The 26,062-nt window shown below is 37.2% G+C and overlaps 1 protein-coding gene across 6 annotated transcripts in view; it reads right to left on the bottom strand.

The window, feature by feature from the left end:
- Positions 1 to 26,062, bottom strand: part of PPP4R4 (protein phosphatase 4 regulatory subunit 4) — a 106,217-nt gene that overhangs the window by 54,148 nt on the left and 26,007 nt on the right. For 4 of the 6 annotated variants that reach the window (XM_061395200.1, XM_061395198.1, XM_061395201.1 and 1 more), the window contains exon 3: positions 11,988 to 12,090. In XM_061395200.1, coding sequence (XP_061251184.1) covers positions 11,988 to 12,090 — 103 coding nt within the window. Of the gene's footprint in view, positions 1 to 473; positions 561 to 1,326; positions 1,699 to 1,804; positions 1,909 to 11,987; positions 12,091 to 26,062 lie in introns of those variants that run through there. The other 2 variants (XM_061395203.1, XM_061395202.1) reach the window with 2 other exon arrangements.

Below are 26,062 nucleotides of genomic sequence, written 5' to 3'. Positions count from 1 at the left end.
ACAGCAGCCAGAGAGATTCTTCTCAAGTCAGATCATGTCACTTTTCCACTCAAAACTTGCCAGTGGTTTTCCAACTCACTCAGAGGAAAAGTCAAAACCCTTTCAATGATTTACAAAGATCTGCCTCCCAATTTCCTCTTTTCCCAGATTTCCACACAGTCGGCTCTCTGAACTCCCTCAAGCCTCTACTCTCATCACCTTTTCAGTGAGCCATTCCCTGATGATCCTATTTTAAACTGAAAGCCACCCCTCCGCCCCAGCCCTCACCATGACCCAACTGGGTTGATCATCACCATTATCCAACATACAACACAGTCATTTGTTTACAGTCTATCTCCCACGTCTAGAACACAAGCATCATGACTACTGAATTTTTTTGTCTGATTTTGTCTGATTCACTACTGTATCCCCAACTCCTACGGCACACAGCAGGCATTCAGTGAGTAATTGCTGGATGACTGAATATCTCTTACCCTTTCACCTAAACTTCCTGCTCTTGTGGCTCTCTCCCTTCACACACTTTGTCCACATCTCCTAAAAGTTGGCTTCAAGAGATTTTGAAGTGAGTCCTAAAGATTAGGGATTGGGAGAATTAGATATAAGGCAAAGCAAAAATGGATCATATAGAAATGCATTCTCAATTCTCTATCATGTCAGTATGGAGATGTTCCTGCCATTTTCCCTACCCCAATGTCTCTGTAACCGTGATTTAGACCATGTACCCAGAGTCCTTAATTCAGCATGGTGGGACCACTGCCAGGCATCAGACTAGGAGATAACACATGTCATTCTACAACACTGAAAGACACAGAGCTGTCAAGCATCTTGCTCAAGGCCAGCATGCTTGTCATCGGCAACTCTAAGACTTAAGCTTTGTTGGCCTAATGCCAAAGCCAAGGATTGAATTCTTTCTCACAGACTCTGCATTCCTCGTCACCATTTACTAAGGCATGGCTTACATCAACCCTGAGTCTGTAGGTGGTAGTGTCAGAGACTTGGCAGATGCCTACATGGTGGGGTTCATTCCCAGAAAACTGATCACATATTAGGGTGGCTGATTTCTGTTGCATTTTGTTTTAAACTTTTGTACCACACACACATATGTCATTTCACAAGCTTTTTTCAATTATGTATCTTAAGAGTTCCAGGCTGAAAAGAAAAAGAGAAGCAATGATAAGGTGTAAAGCAGAGCAGCAACTGGTCTCTGAAATAACCCTCCCACATCCCCCTCTCATACTGTTTCCCAAAAAAGCCATTTGCTCCAAACTAAGAATTCTGGATTTGGAAAACACTTCTAGAAGATTTGATGTGGCCAGGATACATCACTTACAGGTTTCAGAAGGCACAGCTTTTATTTAGAAACAGAAAGCACTTTGCAAAGAAATATTTAAATAAATTGTGAGGGCCACAGTGTGCATTCCAGTTCACATGAGTCTGCTGTTTTAAGTTCCAAGAGATGTGATTCTGCCCCTCTTAAAGTCATTAAGGTCCTGGGTTTTGGACGTGTGCGAACTTTATGCAAAGGAGGAACAGGAGGAGTTCTCCAACTTCACATCTTCTTACTGTATTACTTAGTCTTGACTCCCGCAGCAACATATGCCCCAACTATTTTGCATTTAATTTTCGAAAAATCCTCAAGTCTTATCAGGATTTGGGTTTTTCTCTTGTTGTGCTGACTTCAACATCTGGGACTGTCCACTGTTAAGAAACCAGCACAGACTAAGAGACTTCATCAATGCTAAAATTCAATTGATTTCTAAACATATTTTTCTGAAACATAATACAATAAGAACGTGATACTTACCAGTTCCTGTTTCTCCTCCACAGAGTCACACCCTCGGGACAAACATAGTGAGATCCATACTCTCTGGGTAAATAAGTGTGCATCCTCATGGACCTTGGAAGACACTGAAAAGTAAATTCCTCTATTGCTTAAGTGCATGCCTTAATGCCGGTTACTGTTCCTCTTACATACTATCGTGTGGCTGGCATTCCAACTCAAATTCCTCAAAAATGAAATAAGACATTTTATAAATGAGTGAATGGTACACTTTCAAATTTAAAAAAACAAGTCCCACTCAAGGAAGGAAAATGTACTAGACACTTCTGTGTTTCAATTCAGTCTTTAGTTAGCATGAATGCTGCAAGAAAGCATTTTGTAGACAACGTAATACAGTCCCTGCAGAGAAGGAAACTGCTGCTTCCAATAACCCCACATCATACGCATCCAGAAGACCTTTCTCTTTACAGTCACAACACAGAGAAGCATAAGTAAATCACTGGCTTATTCCAAAAGAGCAAATATTTTGAGTCCACATATTTGGAAACTAAACTTTTAAAATAAATAAACGTATCTACTGTAAAGACTGCTGTTAAAGGTAAAGGAATCCTAAAGTTACAAAGTATCTTTGTATATTTTTAGAGATAACATCACTGATTATTTTGAAATTAAATAATAGGGAGTTAAGTATGAAAATACTAACCTGGGGCAGATATTAAAATACTAACCTAGTATTTATATTTTATATTAAAATATTAACCTATGACATATAAAATATCTGGGGTTCTGAGAGTCACAGTATGGGAATTTTTAGTACCTAACAGTAATAGTGAACAACTCTTTTTACTATATAATTATACTATTTATAAAAGACTTTAGAACTGATTTAAATATGAATCATTGGAACGCCAACCCTGAAATATCTTTAACAATTTAACTACAGTATCTCATTCACTCCCTGATCACTCACTGCCATGTTCCACACTTACATGAAGGATGGGGAGAACTAGTTGAGAGTATCAAAAATCAAATTCTGAGAGGGGAAAATAAAGAGGAGGCAGCAGACAGGAATAAAAAGGGTGTGTTTTACCCTCTTTTAATCTGTTTCAGTGATCAGCAAGGTTCATGAGGAGGTACACATAAAAATATCAGAAGATCTCTTTCCAAAAAAGGAAATAGCTGTACCAATAGAAACTATCACTAGATGACTGCAAGCATGCAATGAAGTATCCAGCCATGCATAATCACCAGGACACCCAAAAAGATCAGTGCATTTCAAGACCACGGTTCTGAAACGGAACTTTGAGCTGGAACAACTCTGTCATTTTTCACACATAATAAATCAGACTCATCAGAAATTTCATGATTTACACTTGAACTGTAAATAAAAATTTAAAACACTGCAAAAAAAGGATGTGCCCATTTCAAAGAAATAACTAATGGACACAAGAGCTATAAATAACCATTTCAAATGTTCCACTTTATTAAACATTTTTTTGAAAAAAGAAATTATAAACGGTTTACAGGGGGAGATGGCACTGGAAAGTGTGACACATTTCTATAAGCAAGTAATGCCTTCTTTTTTCTCTAGTCAGTCACTTTCCCCTTCTATCCTAATCTCTAAGCCAATGAAAGTCTAATTTTGATAGTATAATTTTAATTTCAGTCACAGCTATTTATTAAGCTGCTGTTGCTATTTAGTTGCTCAGTGGTGTTTGACTCTTTGAGACCCCATGGATGGCAGCCCACCAGGCTCCTCTGTCCATGGGATTTCCCAGGCAAGAATACTGGAGTGAGATGCCATTTCCTTTTCCAGGGGATCTTCCCAACCCAGGGATTGAACCTGCATTTCCCGCTAAGCAGGAGGATTCTTTACCACTGAGCCACCAGGAAACTCCTATTTATTAAGTACCAACATCACACAAAGTATTCTGAGAAACTGGAGAAAAGTCAAAGACATGTTTTCCTACCTTTGAGGGACTGCTATTGATGATATACATTCCAATATTGAAACATATCCATTTAGTTACAGCCAAGGAGCTGAAGACATAGCACAGGGCAGGGCTAGCAATGCATCTGGTCATCCTGTAAGTACGCACTCTCATTCGATTCTTTCTGCTGAAATTCCCTATATGTCCACGCACATCACTGTGAGGAAGTGGGTGGTTCCCTGTTCCCCAGTAAGAATCAACAAACAGTCACGTCTGCATCACCAAAGGAGGTTCTCTCCAGCCTCCTGACCTGCCCAAGGGGGCGTGTGGCAAAGAGCCCACCAGTGAGTGCCAAGTTCCCTTGTGTCTGGAGCTCTGAGCTACTCCAAACGGATAGCAATCTTTAAAAACGTTTTAACAGTTTAGCTGATTTTTACTAACGATTTTATCTGGTGCCCACTTCTTCCTCTGAAACTCTTGTCGAAAGTCAGCATCCTTGTGTCCCATTGCTCTTCAGAGAGCTCTTCTGAATAGAGTTCACTTGTTTCTTTGTGACCACTTCTGATGGGCTTGAGAAAAGTTACGATCATGTGAATTTTGTGAACACAAGCCATCATTGTTAGAACAGGAATGATGCTTTCCTGCACATACCTAAGTAGAAGTGGATGGGACTATTTTGTTTCTGAGCCCTGAATATGCCTTACTGTCTTACAAGCTTAACCGTACATTTAAAAGAATGCTTGTGAGACCTCATCTAGAGTGTCAAGATGTTCTGATATGGGAACATTTTCTAGGCTATCTACCTCAACACACTACCAAAAGGCTAGTAAATCCATACAGTTTTAAATCAAACAAAGACCTTTATTATGGTACAATATGTGAATATCTTCTGAGTTTTATAATTTTGCAAGGATTGTAGATCAACATATCCATAAATTATCCTTTGTATCATCCAAATGCCTAAAGTCAGAAACCATATTCAAGTAGTAATGGTGGTCCCATTATCACAGAAAAGAAAGATTTTCTAATTAAGAGATTCAGAAGTTCCAGCTCATTTTTACTGTAGGCAGGATAAAAATAACAAATGATTGAATGACTAAGAAATTTAAGTGAGAACACTGGTCTCCACTAGAATTTATCATACTGAAAGGCAGTATTTTTAGATCTATTAAGAATACTAGCTTGTGTAATTTTTATATATGTCCGGAAAACAGCTATATTTACAGTCAATGTTTTCATTGAATTTACTATCATCAAAGAATTAATGATGTTACTCTATTTTGTCTTTATGGATATACATAAAAAGATATAACACAGATATTATTTTCAGAATGCATTGTGGTCAGTGTACTTTTATTTTTGAGCTATAAACCAGAGAAGAGTCATTTTATACCATCTGTCTATGCTCTCTAAATCCTTTGGTTAATGCTACTTTTTTTTTTTTCTTAGTGAACTGGAAGAATAAGTTACACAATTTTATGCTTCCTTTCCTGTAAAAACTACTCATAAGATCAATTCTGGCCCTGATAAATTTTCTCCATCAATCTGACATTACAGGAATAACTTCACTTTCTTCTTCACCTTACTTCACATCAGAGTGTCCTTAAATGCTTAGCCTGTCAGTAGAGACCTGCTCTACTGTGGGCTTTTTATGACCTGCAGGGAGTATGGAACATCATGTTCTGCTTATTATGTAGAACTGTGTTGCCTTTACAAAACCCTTCTTTTTTCAAGAACTTAACTTTTAACTTTTCTCAGAAAACATCTCGGGCAGTGAGGAAGACAGGTACTTTTATTTTTGAAGTACAAACCAAAGGAAAAGGCAATTTGTATCATCTCTGTGCTCTTTAACTCTTTTAGTTAAGACTATTTCTTTTTTCCTTGGTGTATTGTAAGAATAAATTATATAATTGCATGCTTAAACAAAATATTATAGTCGAACAGAATTTTTTCAGCCTAGATTTTCTCAACTGTCAAACAAGAATAAATATATGGCATGGAATTGTTAAGAAGTTTAAGAGGATATATCTAAACTGCTGAGCACAAGGCCTGGCCCACGGGGAGGGTTCTTCACTTTACTATCTTCGTTGGATCCACATCTCTGTACCACTTGAAACAGAACTTAAAGAGTAGGTAAAACTTTCAGTAACAAACATATTTATTTACATAGTAAAGGTTGTCTATAAAAAATTTTTAATAAAATTTTTTAGATCTACTTTTATTCAGTAGATATAAAATACTCAAATAATCACATTGGGAGAAACTTATGAGAAAAGTAGAAGTGATAAATCTTTTCAGAATCAAAAGATGGGGGCACCACATATACTGATCTTATATAATCAAGTTTCATATGATTAAGTCTACTTTATCTCTTCCCTAATATGTATCTTTCTCCCACTCCTCCCCGCAAAAAAGGTCTCCCTAGAAACGTAAGTCAGCACCGTATCACTCCACTGATAGACTGTTTATACTTCTCATCCAAGAATGCCATTAGTGGTTCAGGCCAATGTGTCATTGATCTTTCAGGTAGACACTTACTGTCTCAGAATATTAAGCTCAATCAATGCTCGTTTTAAAATTATTTTTGAGTGCCTATTTTTGCCAAGTACTTTTCTACATTCTGGGGACAAAGTGATAAATCAGACTGACAAGACTTCTGTCCTGATGGAAGAAACAGAAAAGAATGGTAGGTGGGGTAGAAAGCTAGTCAGGGTCATTTTAGAGAACTGAAGGAGTTTTATTCTACCTGAAATGAGAAGTTACTTGTATTACTTTCCTCTATGTGCATGCTCAATTGCTCAGTTGTGTCCAACTCCTTGCAACCCCATGGACTATAGGCTGCCAGGCTCCTCTGTCCATGGGATTGTCCAGGCAAGAATACTGGGCTGCCGTTTCCTACTCCAAGGAACTGTCCCGACCCAGGGATCAATTCCACATCTTCTGCATCTCCTACAATTGGCAGGTGGATTCTTCACCACAGAGCCACTTTCCTGTGGTTGGTATGATAAATTAGCAAAAACTGAAAGGCTTAGAACAACAGAAATGTATTCTCTCACCGTTCTGGAGGCCATTAGTCCTAATCAGTATCACTCAGTCAAAATCAAATTGTTGGCAAGGCCACACTCCCTGCTAGGCAGGATCAGGTACTTGCCTCTTCCAGCTTCTAGTAGTCGTTGGCCTTCTTTGGCTGGTGGCCACATCACTGCAGTTCCTGCCTCTGTCTTCATGCTGCTTCCTCCTCCAGGTTTGGGTCAAACCTCCCTCTGCATTCCTCTTCTAAGGATGCATGTGCTGGCATTTAGGGCCCACCCTGATAATCCAGGATAATCTCCTTCAGTCAAGATCCTTACCCACATCTATAAAAGCTCTTTTTCTAAAGAAAGTGACATGTATAGTTCCGGGATGTGGTAGGAACTGTTCTGCCTACCACACCACTTCAGTAGTTTTCATTCAAGAAGAAAAGATATGATTGATCTCTCTGAAAGATCTTTAAAAGATCTCTCTGAAGAAAAAAATTAACTATGTGAGATGATGGATGTATTAATTCATTTGATAGGGGTGAGTATTTCACAATGTATAATATATATTAAATCATCGCATTGTATACTTTGAATATACACAGTTTTCTTTGTCAAAGTTTATTTGTTCCTAAATAAATAAATAAATATATTAATTTGTTCCTAAATAAATAAATAAATGAAAGATCCCTCTGGCCGAATGGGCTCCAGACAGCAAAAGGAGCAACAGGTCCAGTGAAGAGGCTACTACAGTAATCAGAGGAGAGATGACTAAGGCTTAGGAACTAAAATGACATATTACTTATTTATTGACATCATGATTAGCTAATGAGACAGTGGTATAGCAGTTAAGAGGAAGAACCTGGGTGTCAGACTCCTTATTCAAACCTCATCACACCACTTGCTAGTTTTGTGACTTTGGGAAAGTTAACTGACCTAAGTTGTGACCCATATAGAACTGCCATGGGCATTCAAAGAGATAAAAAATCAACAAAGAGCTGTAAAATGTTTGACAGAGTGCTTTACCCATCTTAAGACCTCAACAAATGCTAGCTATTTCTATCTGTTCCTGACATTGTACATCTTCTAATAGATGGTTTTATGCCATATCTTTTGGTTCCCAAAGTAAGTGAAAAAACAATAACAGGATCCAATAACTCAACAAGCAGAGACTTTTTTTTGTGCTTGATTTATAAAGAAGGCACTGATATCACATGGTTAATGATATCACTATTTTAAATTTTATAAAGGACCACAGTATTTTAGAAATGTATGCTGGTGAAACAAATTCTTTCACTTTCAGACAACCAAAAGTTCAAATCAAATCTTAATATCCAATATTAATTCAATGTAATATGTCATAGGAAGAATTCAAACTTAATCAACAAAGACCACAGAAAAAGCCTTCCTTTTTCAAAAGATATCCTAGGATTAAAAACAGATACAGTAATTACAGTAGACCCTGAACAACACGGTTTAGGGGTGCCAATCCTCCACTTAGTGGGAAATCCAAATAAAACTTTACAGTGGACCCTCCCTGTTTCCTAGATTTGGTAACCACATATTCAACTGAAACCTGATCATGAAGGACTGCGGTACATATTTACTGAAAAAGTTCAAGTAAAGATGGGCCCAAGCAGTTCAAACCCATGCTGTTGAAAGGTCAACTGTACATTCAGACACGTCTCATATCCAGAATTAAAGAATCTGAATAGAGGTCAAAATGTTTCCTTTCTGGACTCTTACTTAAATTAACCTTGAGATGAGTGATCTAATTGCACTATCATTCATCGTCCACTTTGGATAGAATTTAGAAAGCAAATTGTAGAATACTACGATGAGGTCAGTTCTAATCCTGCCTCTCTTTCTGCCATTTTATTTTTAACCTCAAATTCCTTCGTCTCTAAAACAGTGAAAACAGCAACCTGTTTTAAAAGCCATTTTTAAGTTAATACATTATTATAAAGATGAAATGCATATGCTATACAACAAAACAAAAACAGAATTAAAAATATTTTGTTTGGTGAAATTTTATAATATATAAGGCCAGAAAAATCTGCATCACTTCATCTGATGTTCTTCAAGGTAAAGATAAGGTACAGTGTGAGTTCTAAAAAGCTGCTTATACTACTGCTATAAATGTGAAAAGAATCTGGAGAACGATTAACTTCTTACACAAAATATTTATTATTCATGTCTTTAAATTCTCGAAAAGTGAATCAATCATAGAAGATTAGCATTAGTAAGTATTCAAATTATTTTTCCCTGTTGATGTAATAAACTATCAACCAAGACACTCAAAACCAGCAGAAACAATCCAGAAATCTGGAAGTCATTCCTCCATTTCCCACATCGGGTCTGTCATTAAGTTCATTCTATCTCAATAAATACATCTCAGATATATCCACCATTCTCTGTCATCCTAATTTGCTCTCCTGCTCCAAGCCAGCTTCACATACTACAAGGACTAGAGCTGCAACTTCCTCCCACTCCAATCTACTCTCCACACAATTAGCAAAATGATCACTGCAAAATGTTAACGGGATAAATCCTTCTCAAAGTCCTGCCCAGCTTCAAGTCTTCAAGGCCTTCCACTGTTCGAAGAAAGAATGACTCATGCACGCTCTGTCACTGACCATCTCTCTAACCTCTTCAAGTCACAACCTACCCTTACCCACTGGACTCCACCACACTTACGACCTCTTAGAACTTCCCCAACTCCTTCTGCTCTCTCTGCCTGGACCACTTGTTCTCATCTCCTCAAATGGCTGTTTCTCCTATCCCATCCCTTCAGCATTCAATTCCTCAGAGATGCTTCTTTGACCTCCCAATGCTGTTAGTGCCCTCACACTCCCAACTCCCCCACCTCCCCCTCCCCAACTTTACTCTGTTTTTCACGCTCACCCACTTGTTTAATGTCTATTTCCCGCCCCCCTAAAAAAATTCTTTGAGGGTAAGTTCTTGTTTTGTTCACCTCTGTCTTCTCAGAGCTTAGAACAGTGGGAGGTACTCAGTAAATATTTATGAAGCCATTATTACTAAATGCTCACTTTGAGACACAAGATTGCTTTTTTATAAAATTAGCTAAGAGAGTATGGCCATGCAAAAGTGAATAAAGCAGCTCTGTGTGATTTTTGTCATACTTGTATCACCTGGAAGTCACCACTCACAGAAGCAAGGCAGAATTAAAGAAGGTGTTATGCGTACCAATAAATCTTAATATTGAACATTATGATTTTAAATGATTTGCTCATAAACATAGGTTTTATTATTTGAGGTGCAGTTGCTTAAATGTTCAGCTGCCTACATTTTACATTAAACCCTCTATTAAAGTCAGTATTATTGCCCCCATTAAAAAGTCTTTCCCATTTGCTTAATTCATCAGCATTTTTACATAAAGTCAGAACCACACATTAAATAATCCCCTATGCTTGTTCTTTCATTGTTTTCCATAGTTTCTATGTCTTCCTGATACAGAATCTAATCAGGGACTGTTTTCTACATTTTATAGTAAAGGGTAAGATAGATGAGCATCCTAAATAAATGGCTGCTTGTTGATTAAAGAAATGAATGAAATCATTCAGCAATAAAGATTTTCTTAGTATAATATAGTCATTAGTTTATATTTTCCTTATATGCATTTATTTAGTTAATCTTCTGTATTATGAATTAAACTTAATATTTCTTTAAAAGGCTACTAAAATCTTGTCCTCTATAACTCAGTTACATAGTTTCAGCAGAAACATTTGATTCTTTGTATAAATACTCTCTATGTAATATTCTGTATATATTTCCATGAAATTAAAACTTTTTTTAGACATTAATATTTAATTAACTTTAATGTGAACTCTTCGGCAAACACTTTTTTTCAAAATAATTCAGAGACCTCTAAAGCTCACCACTGTCTATCCTTCACCTTTCATTCTTGCTTTATGAAACTTACAACTTGCAGCATGTTCTCTTGGCCCAGATTCAGCCTGCTCAATGCAGAGTGTACAGTGTGCTCAATATTTTGAGCTATAAATCTAATTTGCTTATGCATAATAACTCCTTGGTCAAGAGGATCTACACCTGTTCCCTTCTACAAGTGTTTAACTGGTATTCCCAGGTGACATACTAACAAGCTTAGGTCAGTTAATATCACTTCAGTTGAATGAGAAATTAAACCTAGATTGTATAGACTTAATTCCACTGAAATTACAGAATGAGCTGAGAAAAACAGACATGAAAAAGCTTCCTTTGCTTTTGAATCACATACACTACTAAAAAAAAGCAATTTCTCCATTCACCTCTATAATGTGTTAAAATATATATATATATACAAAGTATATCCATACTGTCTGAATAGAAATCTGGGCATCTTATAAAAATAACATGTTATATCCCTGATCTTCATCACTGGAAGCATGCTGTATATGCCTAAAAATAAAACCCAAGGGCACATAATAATAGTATTTTAAACACATATAAATTAATTAAAAAAAATTTTTTTAAAGTTAACAAACAGAAAGCCAAAGCAAAGTCTATAAAACTCACTATTCGCAAACAGAACCCCCAGTACTATGTAACCTCCTTGACCTCATTAGTAGGTAAGCTCCCTGAGGACCCAAAAGGCATCATCTGTTGTGTTCATTCAAGTTCTATTACAGAACACTTTGCATATGGTACAAATAAATAATAAATAGTATGCATCAGATATTTAATATTATATATTAATAATCAATATTAAATAAAGAAAAGAAAGTTCTAGTAGATCAAACATTTTATTAGTAGCAGGAAAACTAATCTGAAGGAATTTAGAAAGGAATTAAATATAAAACTAAAACTGCAGTGGCCATAATCCAATCTTTATTTGATGATTCTTGAGCAGTCACCAAAAGGTGACTATTAAGACTATCAGTTAAATCGTATTATCAATGTTCTAGAAATACTATTAATAATATGTTTGTCAACAGAATACCAAAAAAGATTGCTATGATTTTATAAGACTAAAATTTTTTTAAGCTACTGAAAACATAATGTTTCTACTGAGAAAATGATTACAGAAAACTTTGTAGTTTAAGATCTAGATTTCTCCATTTCCATCAGCTAAGTTCTCTAAATATTTTCAAAATAATTCAAAATATTTATAATACTTCCTCCACTCAGTGGTTAGGTACAAAAGATCAGCCATCCAAAGCTCTGAAATTTTCTCCTGGCAATGACAACGTACTACTGGGAAAACATGATGAATTCAAATCTTATTTCACAGCAACTTACTCTAACTTTTGGCAAGACTCTCCGAAGTGTCTCAGCAGGGTTCTGTCGCATCAGAAATGGAAGATTCGCAATCACGCTTGTTCCCTGGATATCCTGACCAGCACTTACAAAGAAAACACAAATTTAAGATTTGTAACTATAAATTTGTGATTATAATTTACATTGTAAAAAGCATGGATTAACTTGAAAACAACTGCTTTTAATAATGAACACCAAACTTCTGACAATTTTAAACTTTAAATGCATCAATTAGATATAAAAATTAAGCCAGAGATGAAATTTCATTAGGTAAATCTTACAACAAATACATGGAGATATTAATTATGTTTATGCTAAAACATGATTATCTACACGTCTTACTGAAAAAATATTGAGACCATTATTACTTACTTTAAAATTTGACCTCATTTTCCCCTATGACCTGCCAGTTTGCTATACTTTATAAAAATAGATTTGGTAAATTTCACTATAGTAAAATACTAATAATCATAACAACAGCAGGGACAGCAACAAAATTAGCTATAGCAGAATCATACAACTTTCTTCTAGTACAATGAAACTATCTGTTGCACTCCACTGATTCCAAGTTGCCAGAAACTTAATAATATATGTACTCTATATTTTTAAAAGTCAGTAGGGTGTATTTATACAGTACCTTTTTGATACAGCATTCATTAGGTCACTACAGTGTTACCAAAACAATCTGTAATACTCTAGCCGCCTAAATACTTCAAATTCTTCTCAAGAACCATTTTCATGCAAAAACTTACTTGTTTTTAAAACATAAGCTAAGCAACATAAGTTGTGCAAGTAACTTGAAACATAGCTATAACAGATGTCATTAAATATGGTGTCACCTCAGAAAGAAATTCCACCTATCCTTAACTGATACTAATTTGAATGTTAATTACTGATGCCATAATATTTAAGTAAAAATGATTTTAGTTAACTCTCCAAATGGGATTATTTGTTAGTACACGTATATAAGGCCTTAACAAGGGGACTTCCCTAGTGGTCCAAAGGTTAAGACTCCGTGCTTCAACCGCAGAGGTCATGAGCTCAGCCCCTGGTTGGGGAACTAAGATCTCATATACCAAGTGGCACAGCTGAAAAAAAGACCTTAATATGGCTTTTTTAAAGAGTGTTTTCAAGTATTATTTTATTTGCTTCAGTGCTTTGTAAATCCTGCTAATAAGCAGCTTATTCTGACTAAATGAAGCTGCCCTGCTGTGAAAAAAAAGTCTTTTCCCTGCTGCAGTATCTCTGTTTAGTCTCTCAGTCATGTCTGACTCTTTGCGACCCCAGAGACTGTAGCCTGCCAGGCTCCTCTGTCCATAGGATTTTTCAGGCAAGAATACTGGAGTGGGTTGCCATTTCCTCCTCCAGGAGATCTTCCCAATCTAGGGATCAAACACGCATCTCCAGTGTCTCAAGCGTTGCGGGCAGATGCTTTTCCACTGAGCCACTGTTACAGTAATGGTAGCCTGCAAAATATAGGTCAGTACAATCTTTCCACTATTCTCATCACTCTCTAAGTGAATACTTTAAGAGACAAAATTCAAGAAGGAAAGAGAAGGGAAGGAAAACGGAGAGCCATGCCAAGGTGAGGAGAAGATCAAAAATGGGAAAATAAAATTGCATATAAAAGTACTACTTGCAGCTGGTTGAATGGTACATATGTGTGTGTGCTCAGTCACTCAGTCGTGTCGGACTCTTTGCAACCCCATGAACCGCAACAGGCCAGGCCTCCCTGTCCATCACCAACTCCTGGAGTCCAATGAGTAAGCGTCTTTGATTTCATGGCTGCAATCACCATCTGCAGTGATTTTGGAGCCCCCAAAAGTAAAGCCTGACACTATTTCCACTGTTTCCCCATCTATTTCCCATGAAGTGATGGGACCAGATGCCATGATCTTAGTTTTCTGAATGTTGAGCTTTAAGCCAACTTTTTCACTCTCTTCTTTCACTTTCATCAAGAGGCTCTTTAGTTCTTCTTCACTTTCTGCTATAAGGGTGGTGTCATCTGCATATCTGAGGTTATTGATATTTCTCCTGGCAATCTTGATTCCAACTTGTGCTTCTTCTAGCCCAGCTTTTCTCATGATGTATTCTGCATATAAGTTAAATAAGCAGGGTGACAATATACAGCCTTGAACTGGTAGGCGAATTGTTTACCACTGAGCCACCTGGGAAGCCCAGGTTGAAGAGTGCCCTCCCCCATAAAATGTATCTACTCCATAATCCTGGAAACTGTGAATGTTATCTTAATTTGAAAAGGGATCTTGAGATAAAGAGCTGGTCATGGATTATCCAGTAGACTATAAACCAAATAACAAGTGTCCTTAAAAGAGACATTCAAAGAAGATAGAATAAAAGGCAATCTGGCCACAAAGCAGAGACTGGAGTGATACTGCCACAAGCCAGAGAGTGCTGACAACCACCAGAAGCTGGAATAGACAAGTAACAGATTCTTCCCCAGAGCCCCTCTGACACCTTGATTTTGACTCTGTGGCTACTGATTTCAGATTCAGTTGCTATTTTTAGCAACTACTAGTTGCTAATGAAGAGACTTAGCAGTAGCAGCAGCAGCAGTTGCTAAAAAAGTACTTGCTACCTTTAGCATCCAGAACTGTGAGAGAATACATTTCTGTTGTTTTAAGCCATCCAGTTTGTGATGATTTACTACAACACCATGAGAAACAAACAGACCACTAAAGAACTAAGAGAGGAGAGAAATACCTGAAAAAGGAATGTTTCATCTGACAATGCCTGGGCCAAAGTAGAAGTTTAGCAAAAATCTCTTAAAAGGATGGATGAATGGATAACTCATGGCATGAACTGATGTCACGAATATTTAATATGAACATTCAGTAAATTTTATTTACTTACTTTGCAGTTAGGAAAATATATGATCACTAATACCTCATAGATAGGAAGGCAAAATATTTCATGGAAATTAAAGCAGGAAAAAAATTAAATGGTAGATTTAAGACCCTAAATAAATAGTTACATTAAAGGTAAATGATCTAACTATACCAATTAAAAGACAGGGATTGGCAGAGTGGATTAAAGGACCTGACTCAACTAAACGCAGCCATAAGAAACTAATTTCAAATATAACAATATCAGCAAGTTGAAAGTAAAGGACAGAAAATGATGTAACACAGAAATATAAACCAAAGTAAAGCAGTGGTGGCCAAATTAAGATCAGATAAAGTCAACACCCTTGTAAAGAAAATCACCAGAGGTAGACAGGGACATTGATGATAAAATGATAAAAGAGGAAATCTACCAAGAAGACATAGCAGTTCTAAATGTGTATACATCAAATATAATTGCAAAATAATTTGAAACAAAAACTACAGTACTGAAAAGAGAAGTTGTCTAGACAAATACACAGCTAGATGGAGACTTTCATACTCCTCTCCCAACAACTGATGGAACTAAACAAAAAGTCATCAAGGACATAGAACTCAACAACAACCAACAAGATCTAATTAACTTTTATAGAACACTCTCCATCCAACAACAGTAGAATACACATTCTTTTCAAGTGCTCAAAGAACATACACCGTGAAAAACCACATCCTGGGCCATAAAACAGTCCTTTTAAAAACTGAACTCATACAAGGAGTTCTCTCTGACCACAATGGAATCAAACTAGAAATCAATAATAAAAAGATAACAGAAAGCTCTCTGAATTCTTGGAAATGAAACAACACACTTCTACATAACTGTGTCAAAGAGGACAATTTTTCAAAATACACTGAATTGAGTGAAAATGAAATACAAAATATAAAATTATTATATTTATAATAATAAACTTATACATTTATGAAAGGAAAGAGGAAAAGAGGCAAAAATCTCAAATTAGTACTCTAATTTTTCATCTTGAGAACAAAACAGTCACAATGCAAGCAAAGGAATAAAAACAGAAAACAATAGAAAAAATAAATGAAACAAAGACTTGGTTCTTTTAAAGGATCAATAACACTGATTAACTTTTAGCAAGACTGACAAAGTAAAAATGAGAGAAGACACAAATTACCAATGTCACAATTAAAACAGAAGATATTGCCATAGTCCCCGTACATACCAAAAAGGATAATATGAGAATGCTATAAGTGATTCTACACACATAAAACTGAAAACTTAGACAAAATAGACCAATTCCTCAAAAAACTCAAACTGCCACAACTTATCCAATACAAAAAAACATTATTTGAATAGTTCTACAACTATTAAGGAAATTTAATTCATATTTTAAAACTCCTGGAAAAAATCTCAAGGTTCAGATTGTTTCACTAGAGAATTCTACCAAACATTTAACAAAGAGTTAATACCATTCTACACATTCTCTTCCAGAAAACAGAAGGGGAAAGAACACTTTCTGAAAGCACTTTAAGAAGCTCTTACTATACTGATAACAAAACCTAGAAAGATTAAAATACCCGCACAGAGAGAACAATATCCCTCATGAATATAGATGCAAAAATCCTTAACAGAATATTAAAAAATAAAACATAGTAATACATTAAAAGAAGAATTATACACCATGATCAAATGGGATTTACTGAAAGAATGCAAGGCTAGTTCAACATTCAAAATCAGTGTAATCCATCATATTAACATCATATTAACATATTAAAGGAGAAAAATATCAAAAGTATCAATGCAGAGGGAATATTTGACAAAATTCAACACATGAACACTGAAATTACAAACAAAATACCATTTACAATCCCTCAAAAATGAAACACTAACAAAATTACAGGACTCATACGCTGAAAACACAATGTTAAAAAAATCAAAGCAGACCTCAGTAATTAGAAAAACAATCTATGTTCATAGATTGAGAAATTCAGCATAATAAAGATGTCAATTCTCCCAAATTGGTGTATAGGGTTAATGCAGTTACCATCAAAATCTCAACAAGATTTTTGGGCTGTAAACAATATTTTTCTAAAATGTATATGGAAAGGCAACAAAACTAGAATAGCTAAAACAATTTTGAAAAAGAATAATGTGGGAAGAGTCTGTCTATTCAATTTTAAGACTTGTTATATTGCTACGGTAACCAAGACGGCATGGTATTGGCAGGGGAATAGATACATAAATCAATGAAACAGAAGAGAAAACCCAGAAACAACCTCCACATATATACACACTCCACAAACATGCACAGCTGATTTTTGACAGAGGTACAAAGGCAATTCAGTGAGGGAAAGAAAGACAGCCTTTTCAACTAATCATGCTAGAGCAGCAAGAGGACACTCATAAGGCAGAAAACAAAACAAAAAACCCCAAACCTCCAATAAAAATAAAACCAAATGCCTTGACCTAAGTCTCACAGTAAAATGAATCTATAAAATGTAAAACTATAAGAACTTTTTAAAAACACAGGAGAAAATCCTCTAAATCTAGGATTAGGCAAAGAGCTCTTAAATTTGACATCGAAAGCAAGATCTATAAAAGGAAAAATTGACAAATTGGACTTTATTGCAACTAAAAACTTCTGCACTGTGAAAGACTTTGTTAAGAGTTAAAAGACACGCCATAGAGGAGGAGAAATATTTGTAAACTACATGCCTGACAAAAGAATAATATCTACAATATAAAAAGAACTCTCAAACTCAACAGTTAAAAAAAAAAAAAAAGCACACAATCCAGTTAGACAAGGGGCAAAAAGAATGAAGAGACTTTTTAATGAAGATGATATACAGACTGTAAATAAGCACATGAAAAACTTCAATACTGTTAACTATAAGGTAAAGTAAACCCACAATGAAGTATCACTACACTAAATCACTCATTCATTGATGGTGGAAACACAAACTGGTACAGCCACTCTAGAAAAAAATTGGCAGGTTCTTAGAAAATGAAACATGCAACCAGCAACTGTACTCTTCAGCATTTATCCCAAAGAAACAAAAACTTAGGCTCACACAAAAACCTGTGGATGAATGTTTTGAGTGGCTCCATTTGAACCAAAAAAAATGTCAACAACTTATATATCCTTAAATGAGTGAGTGGTTAAACACACTGTAGTCCATCCATACCTACACAATGCTACCCAGAAATAAAAAGGAACAAAAGATACTGACAGATGCAACAACCTGATGAATCTCCGGAGAATTATGCAAATGAAACACTAGTCAACCCCAGAAGGTTACATACTGTATAATTCCATTTATATAACATTCTTGAAACAGCAAAATTATACAAATGGAGAAAAGATTAGGTGATTCCCAGAGTTTGGGGCGCGGGCAGGAGGAAAAAGATGTGACTACTACAGTGTAACATGCAGGATTCTGGGTGGTGGAAAGCCTACCTGTCTTGATTGTATTGATGTCAATATCCTGGTTGTGTACCATACTACAGTTTTTCAAATATTAACACAGAAGTGTTGGGCAGCACCCCATAGGCCAACAAACCTTGAGGTTGCCCAGCACAGACAGAATAAACAGCACAGAGCCAGGGACAGAGACATCAGCAATTTACTGGATAGGGGATCTTTCACGGCTGAAACAAAGGGTCCTGGAGCAATACTCCACCATTTATAGCAGATGGCAGGCAGGGCATGGTAGCAATCTTTGCTTTTTCCCCAGAAAGGCTACCACTAAGAGGGGGAACTGACATCAGGCTGGCTCCTCAGTTACCAGGGAAAACAGCATCTGGGGCACTTCCCTCACAGCCCCTCAGTTAACCACCACCACAAGGGCAGATGTCTCCCTTGAATAAAACTAGGGTGTGGAGCCATTCTGGCTTAAGGATTAGCACAGTCACTGGCTGCAGCAGGCGGAAGCACAGTCACGAGGCAGGGTGCAGGTGAAGCAGGGACTGGTCGGGCAAGGCATGCACAAAGAACAAGGGAACAGCCATGTGGGTGAAGCAGATCTGGCTGATTCTATTATTTCTTACAACAGTCTCTGAATCTATAATTATCTCAAAATAAAAAGCAAATTTTTTAAAGATCAATGTGACAATGTTTTTTTAAAAACACATATGAATACCTCAACAGATGTAGAAATCTGACAAATCCAACATTGATTTGTGATTTAAAACTATCATGGGTGGGATGAATTGGGAGATTGGGATTGCCATATATACACTACCATGTATAAAACAGATATCTAACTAGAACCTACTGTATAACACAGGAAACTCAATGATCTGTGGTGACCCAAACAGGAAATCTAAAAAAGAGTGGATATATATGAATGTATAAGTGATTCACTTTGTTTACAGCAGAAATTAACACAACACTGTAAAGCAACTATGCTACAATTAAGAAAAAAAACGACCAATAAATTAGAAATAGAAGGGAACTTCTTTAACAGGATAAAGGGCATCAGTGAAAAACTTACGGCTAACATCATACTTAATAACCATGTAAGAATGAACGTTTTCTCACTAATCATGAACAAGGTAAGAACGTTCAAATTTACTGCTTCTAAAATTCAACACTGGGTTAAAGGTTTGAGTCAGTGCAATAGGCAATAAAAAGAAACAAAAATTTTTGGTAGAATTCAGCTGTGAAGCCGTCTGGATCTGGGCTTTTGTTTGCTGGAAGATTTCTGACTACAGTTTCAATTTCCATGCTTGTGATGGGTCTGTTAAGATATTCTATTTCTTCCTGGTTCAGTTTTGGAAAGTTGTACTTTTCTAAGAATTTGTCCATTTCTTCCACGTTGTCCATTTTATTGGCATATAATTGCTGATAGTAGTGTCTTATGACCCTTTGTATTTCTGTGTTGTCTGTTGTGATCTCTCCATTTTCATTTCTAATTTTATTGATTTGATTTTTCTCCCTTTGTTTCTTGATGAGTCTGGCTAATGGTTTGTCAATTTTATTTATCCTTTCAAAGAACCAGCCTTTGGCTTTGTTGATTTTTGCTATGGTCTCTTTTCTTTTCTTTTGCATTTATTTCTGCCCTAATTTTTAAGATTTCTTTCCTTCTACTAACCCTGGGGTTCTTCATTTCTTCCTTTTCTAGTTGCTTTATGAAGACACATATGTGTAGAACAGTTTTTTGGACTCTGTGGGAGAGGGAGAGGGTGGGATGATTTGGGAGAATGGCATTGCAACATGTATATTATCATATAAGAAACGAATCACCAGTCCAGGTCCGATGCAGGATACAGGATGCTTGGGGCTGGTGCACTGGGATGACCCAGAGGGATGGTATGGGGAGGGAGGTGGGAGGAGGGTTCAGGATCGGGAACACGTGTACACCCATGGCAGATTCATGTTGATGTATGGCAAAACCAATACAATAATGTAATTAGCCTCCAATTAAAATAAATTAATTTAAATTTAAAAAAAAGAAACAAAAAGCTTACAGATTGGAAAGGAAGAGGTGAAACTGTAATGTACAAAATAGCTGCTGCTGCTGCTAAGTCGCGTCAGTCGTGTCCGACTCTGTGCGACCCCATAGACGGCAGCCCACCAGGCTCTCCCATCCCTGGGATTCTCCAGGCAAGAACACTGGAGTGGGTTGCCAATGAGTCTAGCGGTGTGGCAGGATACAAGGTCAATATACAAGTCAACTATATTTCCATATACTAGAAAAGAAAAATCATAAACAGTAGGAGGAATTGGGGGATTGGGATGACACACATACACTATTGATCAGTTCAGTTCAGAGGCTCAGTCCAACTCTTTAAACCCCATGGACTACAGCACGTCAGGCTTCCCTGTGCATCATCAACCCCCGGAGCTTACCACGTCCATCAAGTTGGTGATACCATCCAACCATCTCATCCTCTGTCATCCCCTTCTCCTCTTGCCTTCAGTCTTTCCCAGTACCCGGGTCTTTTCCAATGAGTCAGTTCTTAGCATCAGGTGGCCAAAGTACTGGAGTTTCAGTGTCAGCATCAGTCCTTCCAATGAATATTCAGGATTGATTTCCTTTAGGATTGACTGGTTGGATCTCCTTGCTGTCCAAGGGACTCTCAAGAGTATTCTCCAACACCCAGTTCAAAAGCATCAATTCTTTGGCACTCAGCTTTCTTTATAGTCTGCTCTCACACCCATACGTGACTACAGGAAAAACCACAGCTTTGACTAGGCGGACATTTGTTGGCAAAGTAACGTCTCTGCTTTTTAATGTGCTGTCTAGGTGGGTCATAACTTTCCTTCCAAGGAGCAAGCATCTTTTAATTTCATGGCTGCAGTCACCATCTGCAAAGATTGGGAGCCCAAGAAAATAAAGTCTCTCACTGTTTCCATTGCTTCCTCATCTATTTGCCATGAAGTGATGGGATCGGATGCCATGATCTTCATTTTTTGAATGCTGAGTTTTAAGCCAGCTTTTTCACTCTCCTCTTTCACTTTCTTCAAAAGGCTCTTCAGTTCTTCTTCGTTTTCTGCCATAAGGGTGGTGTCATCTGCATATCTGAGGTTACTGATATTTCTAATCCATGCAATCTTGATTCCAGCCCGGCATTTCACATGATATACTCTACATATAAGTTAAATAAGCAGGGTGACAATATACAGCCTTGACGTACTCCTATGCCAATTTGGAACTAGTCTGTAGTTCCATGTCCAGTTCTAACTGTTGTTTCTTGACCTGCATACAGATTTCTCAGCAGGCAGGAAAGATGGTCTGGTATTCCCATCTCTTGAAGAATTTTCCACAGTTCATTGTGATTCACACAGTCAAAGGCTTTAGCATAGTCAATACAGCAGAAGTAGATGTTTTTCTGGAACTCTCTTGCTTTTTGTATGATCCAACAGATGCTGGCAATTTGATCTCTGGTTCCTCTGCCTTTTCTAAATCCAGCTCAAACATCTGAAAGTTCATGGTTCACATACTGTTGAATCCTGGCGTGGAGAACTTTGAGCATTACTTTACTAGCATGTGAGCTGGGTACAATCGTGTGGTAGTTTGAACATTCTTTGGCATTGCCTTTCTTTGGGACTGGAATGAAAACTGACCTTTTCCAGTCCTGTGGCCATTGCTGAGTTTTCCAAATTTGCTGGAAATACATAAATTACTTTTTTTAAAAAAAATAAAATTTTTTAATTAAAAAAATTTTTAAAGACTTGAGAGAAAGTCATATATTGGGTTCAGTCTGGTTTTTCCATAATAGCATATGGAATACCCAAACGAACTTTTTGGCCAACTCAACATATAAATTAAAAAAAAAAGAGAGAGATCCAACATACTTTTAATAGGAGTCCCTAAAGAAGCAAAGCAAGGAAACGATCAAAAAAAAAAAACAAAATTACTTGAAAAGAAGATTCAAAAGAGCACACCGTATACCTGAGAAAATCAAACCAGCATAACCAACATTGAAAGGTGTTACAGAACTTAAAAAAAATCCTTTGGGCTTCCAAGAAAATGAGCATGGTACTTAGTAATAGAAAGAACATACAGATTGTCATTCAACCTTGACAGCTATAAGATATTAGAAAAGCACATAATAACCTATAGGTGACACTGCTTACTATAAACAGAACATGAAAAAATATAAAAAGTACACTTAAATTATAATTATCATAATCTCTATCAAACATGTATGGATCTATGCTACCATCAGGATTTCCAGACGGATCGGTGGTAAAGTATCTGCCTGCCAATGCAGGAGATACCCGTTCGACTCCTGGGTGGGGAAGATCCCCTGGAGGAGGAAATGGCAACGCACTCCAGTATTCTTGCTGGGAAATCCCATGGACAGAGGGGCCGGGCAAGCTACAGGTCCATGGGGTGGCAAGGAGTCGGACATGACTAAGCATGCACGCATGCTACCATCACCGAATGGAAGGAACCCAGAAATAATCAGCATAAGTTTGTCAACAATATAATATTCAGTTTATTGCTATGTGGTATGGGATATGTAATTTTAAAATAAATGCTGATCAATGCTAGACTTTTGCTTGTTTTTTACAAAATAAGCTTCCTACACTTCAAAGCCTACAACTTCCAATTGAAAGGCACAGGGAACAATCCTCCTGGCTACAACATGAGCTCCTCTTTTCTGTCCTAACCATGTTATTCTTTGGGGCATGTTCCTTTGCTAGGATACCTACTCAGAAACAAGAGGACACAATCCCACTCACTCTGAAAACCACTCCTCTAAAACTGAAAAGAACTGGGTCAATCATCTAAGCTGTACACTAGTGGCTAAAAAGGAAAGACAGGGAGAGGAAAAAAAGACCTAGTGAAATAAATAAATTTAGGACAGCTGTCTTTTAAATTAATGCTACTAATTATTTTATTCCCATTGAGGGAATGCACCTATTTCAGAGAGCCTTTTATAGTAATATGTTAAACCAATGAAAAATAAGTCAATCCACTCAAGCATTTTTTGGTAAAATAGAAGGCTTCTCAGTCTCCACTGTCATCCCAGTCCTGCCACCGTCATGGGCAGCTTCATTCAGCTGAATGCGGAACAGCTAGTTTTGACCCCCCTAACACAATGAGATCTGGCTCAAATTTTACATTCCCCGATGCTTAGCACAGTATGTAGCACACAGTAAGGGCTCCAAAAATACCCGTTGATTTAAAGTGAATTTGTCTCCACATCAGCAACCATTGTCAAAGGCTGGACCACATTACCCAGAAATGCTCCATCTCTAGAATCTCAAATTCCATGATCTCCTTTGCTGCCCATAACCTCTTATCTGTTTTTCTATTACTAAATCCATCTTTTACCCTCATCACATTTCTAATCCCTTCACTTCCTACTTATTCTCCAGTTTCTAATATTCCTCCTAGTGTCACTTTCTTCCTTGGCAGCCTGATGCTCCCTTTTACTTCAATTACACTCTCACCAGTAAACTTACTTCTTCAATTCTTCTCCTAATTACAACAATAAAAATAGTATCTAATATACTATATGCTAGGCATTATGCTAATAAACACCTTACTTGAGATGTATTATTAGAAGTATGAGGGCTTCCCTCATAGCTCAGCTGGTAAAGAATCCGCCTGCAATGCAGGAAACTCCAGTTCAATTCCTGGGTTGGGAAGATCCACTGGTGAAGGGATAGGCTACCCACTCCAGTATTCTTGGGCTTCCCTGGTGGTTCAGCTGGTAAAGAATCCACCTGCAATGCGGGAGACCTGGGTTTGATCCCTGGGTTGGGACGATGCCCTGGAGAAAGGAACGGCTACCCACTCTAACTCTAGTATTCTGGCCTGGAGAATTCCATGGACTGTATAGTCCATGGGGTCACAAAGAGTTGGACGTGACTGAGCAACTTTCACTTTCCCTTTCACTAGCTCCATTCCAGAGATGAGGAAATCAGGGCTTAGAATGATGAAAGTACTTGCCCAACATTACCCAGACTGTACAACTCCAAAAGCAATGCACTGATCATCACACACTGCCTCTCTTCCAATCTGTGCACTCAGTTAATACCAAACTCATCCATCTGTTTTTTTCTATCCCACTCCTGTTCACAAGCTATGTAGCACTAAAAGATAAAACTGCATAATAATGGTATTTTTTATTAAAAAAAAAAAAGCCAGTCCTCAATGATGTGAGAGGCGAACAAAATGATAACCAATTTGTGGGAGATCAAGAAAAGGACCAGAAATTCTTAGTATATCATATTTGCCTAAAGCACTTTCAGAAACATTATCTTGGGTCTCCAAAAATGAGGCTTGTCTGTGCTAGTTCATGAAACCCATGTCCTTGCCCACAAAGAATAATCTGCGTGTTACAACAGATCTAGATACTGACAATGTTGTCTTTTTCTCTTCTTATTCCTTGTTTCAACCTTGTGACAGCTCAAAATCTAAAGAAGAAGACAGACTCACATGCTAAAAATTCTAATCGTACAGCAAGAATGAGCTAGACAACCTGCACTGTTTACCGAATCCTAAACCAATGGGAAAACGAAGAGAGGGAGCGAGCAGATGCTATCCAAAGGTGACCACATAACACAGTCTCTACTGGAGAAATTAACCTAAGAACTGTAACTCTGCTAACTGTTTGACTATGTGTAGGATCCTAAATGATTTGTAGGTACAGAGCCTGCTATCTAGACTAGGATCACTGCAGTTCTCATTTCAAAACCCCAAATACAACATATAAGCAGCTACTACTGTGTTTGGATTTGTAACAGTGAAACAGATGTCACCCAGGCCATGCTTTGAGTTCTCAAAGTAAACTAAACTGGACATAGTTGATATTCATTTCTTTACCCAAAATAATTAAAGCTTGTTTCAATGAAAAGAACAAAATTTTAAACATGATTAGCTTAGAGAATTAAACTTCTAAGAAAGACAAAACTTCTTTTGAAGACAAAGATGACTCAAGAATCTAAAGCAGAAGATACCAAGTATCAATCCACAACATCAAGAATTTTTCAAATGTGGTGTATTTTCGTGTTGTACTATAAAACTGAATCCTTAATAATGTCACATCTTCAAAACATCAGGTTAAAAAGCTTGCAAAGTTAGAGAACCATTCAACTCTGTTTACAGTCATCATGTTTAGAATCACCGAGAAACGAATTATATTTTTAATAGCACCAGAGGAAGGCAAAAGAAAACTAACATTTGAAGGCCTATGTGTCAGGCAAGATGCTTTATATATACTATCATGCTATTCTTGATAATATTTATGCAATGTATTTATTTATTACTTTTTTATTGGAGTAAAACTGCTTTACAATGTTGTAGTAGTCTGCTGTATAACATGTGAATCAGCTTCAGTTCAGTTCAGTCGCTCAGTCGTGTCTGACTCTTTGTGACCCCATGAATCGCAGCACGCCAGGCCTCCTTGTCCATCACCAACTCCCGGAGTTCACCCAGACTCACGTCCATCGAGTCAGTGATGCCATCCAGCCATCTCGTCCTCTGTCATCCCCTTCTCCTCCTGCCCCCAATCCCTCCCAGCATCAGAGTCTTTTCCAATGAGTCAACTCTTCGCATGAGGTGGCCAAAGTACTGGAATTTCAGCTTTAGCATTATTCCTTCCAAAGAAATCCCAGGGCTGATGTCCTTCAGAATGGACTGGTTGGATCTCCTTGCAGTCCAAGGGACTCTCAAGAGTCTTCTCCAACACCACAGTTCAAAAGCATCAATTCTTCAGCGCTCAGCTTTCCTCACAGTTCA

Source organism: Bos javanicus, chromosome 21, assembly GCF_032452875.1.
Source record: "Bos javanicus breed banteng chromosome 21, ARS-OSU_banteng_1.0, whole genome shotgun sequence".
Classification (NCBI taxonomy): Eukaryota; Metazoa; Chordata; class Mammalia; order Artiodactyla; family Bovidae; genus Bos; species Bos javanicus.
The sequence above is the reverse complement of the archived record's forward strand: the minus strand, read 5'-3'. Positions and strand labels throughout refer to the sequence as shown.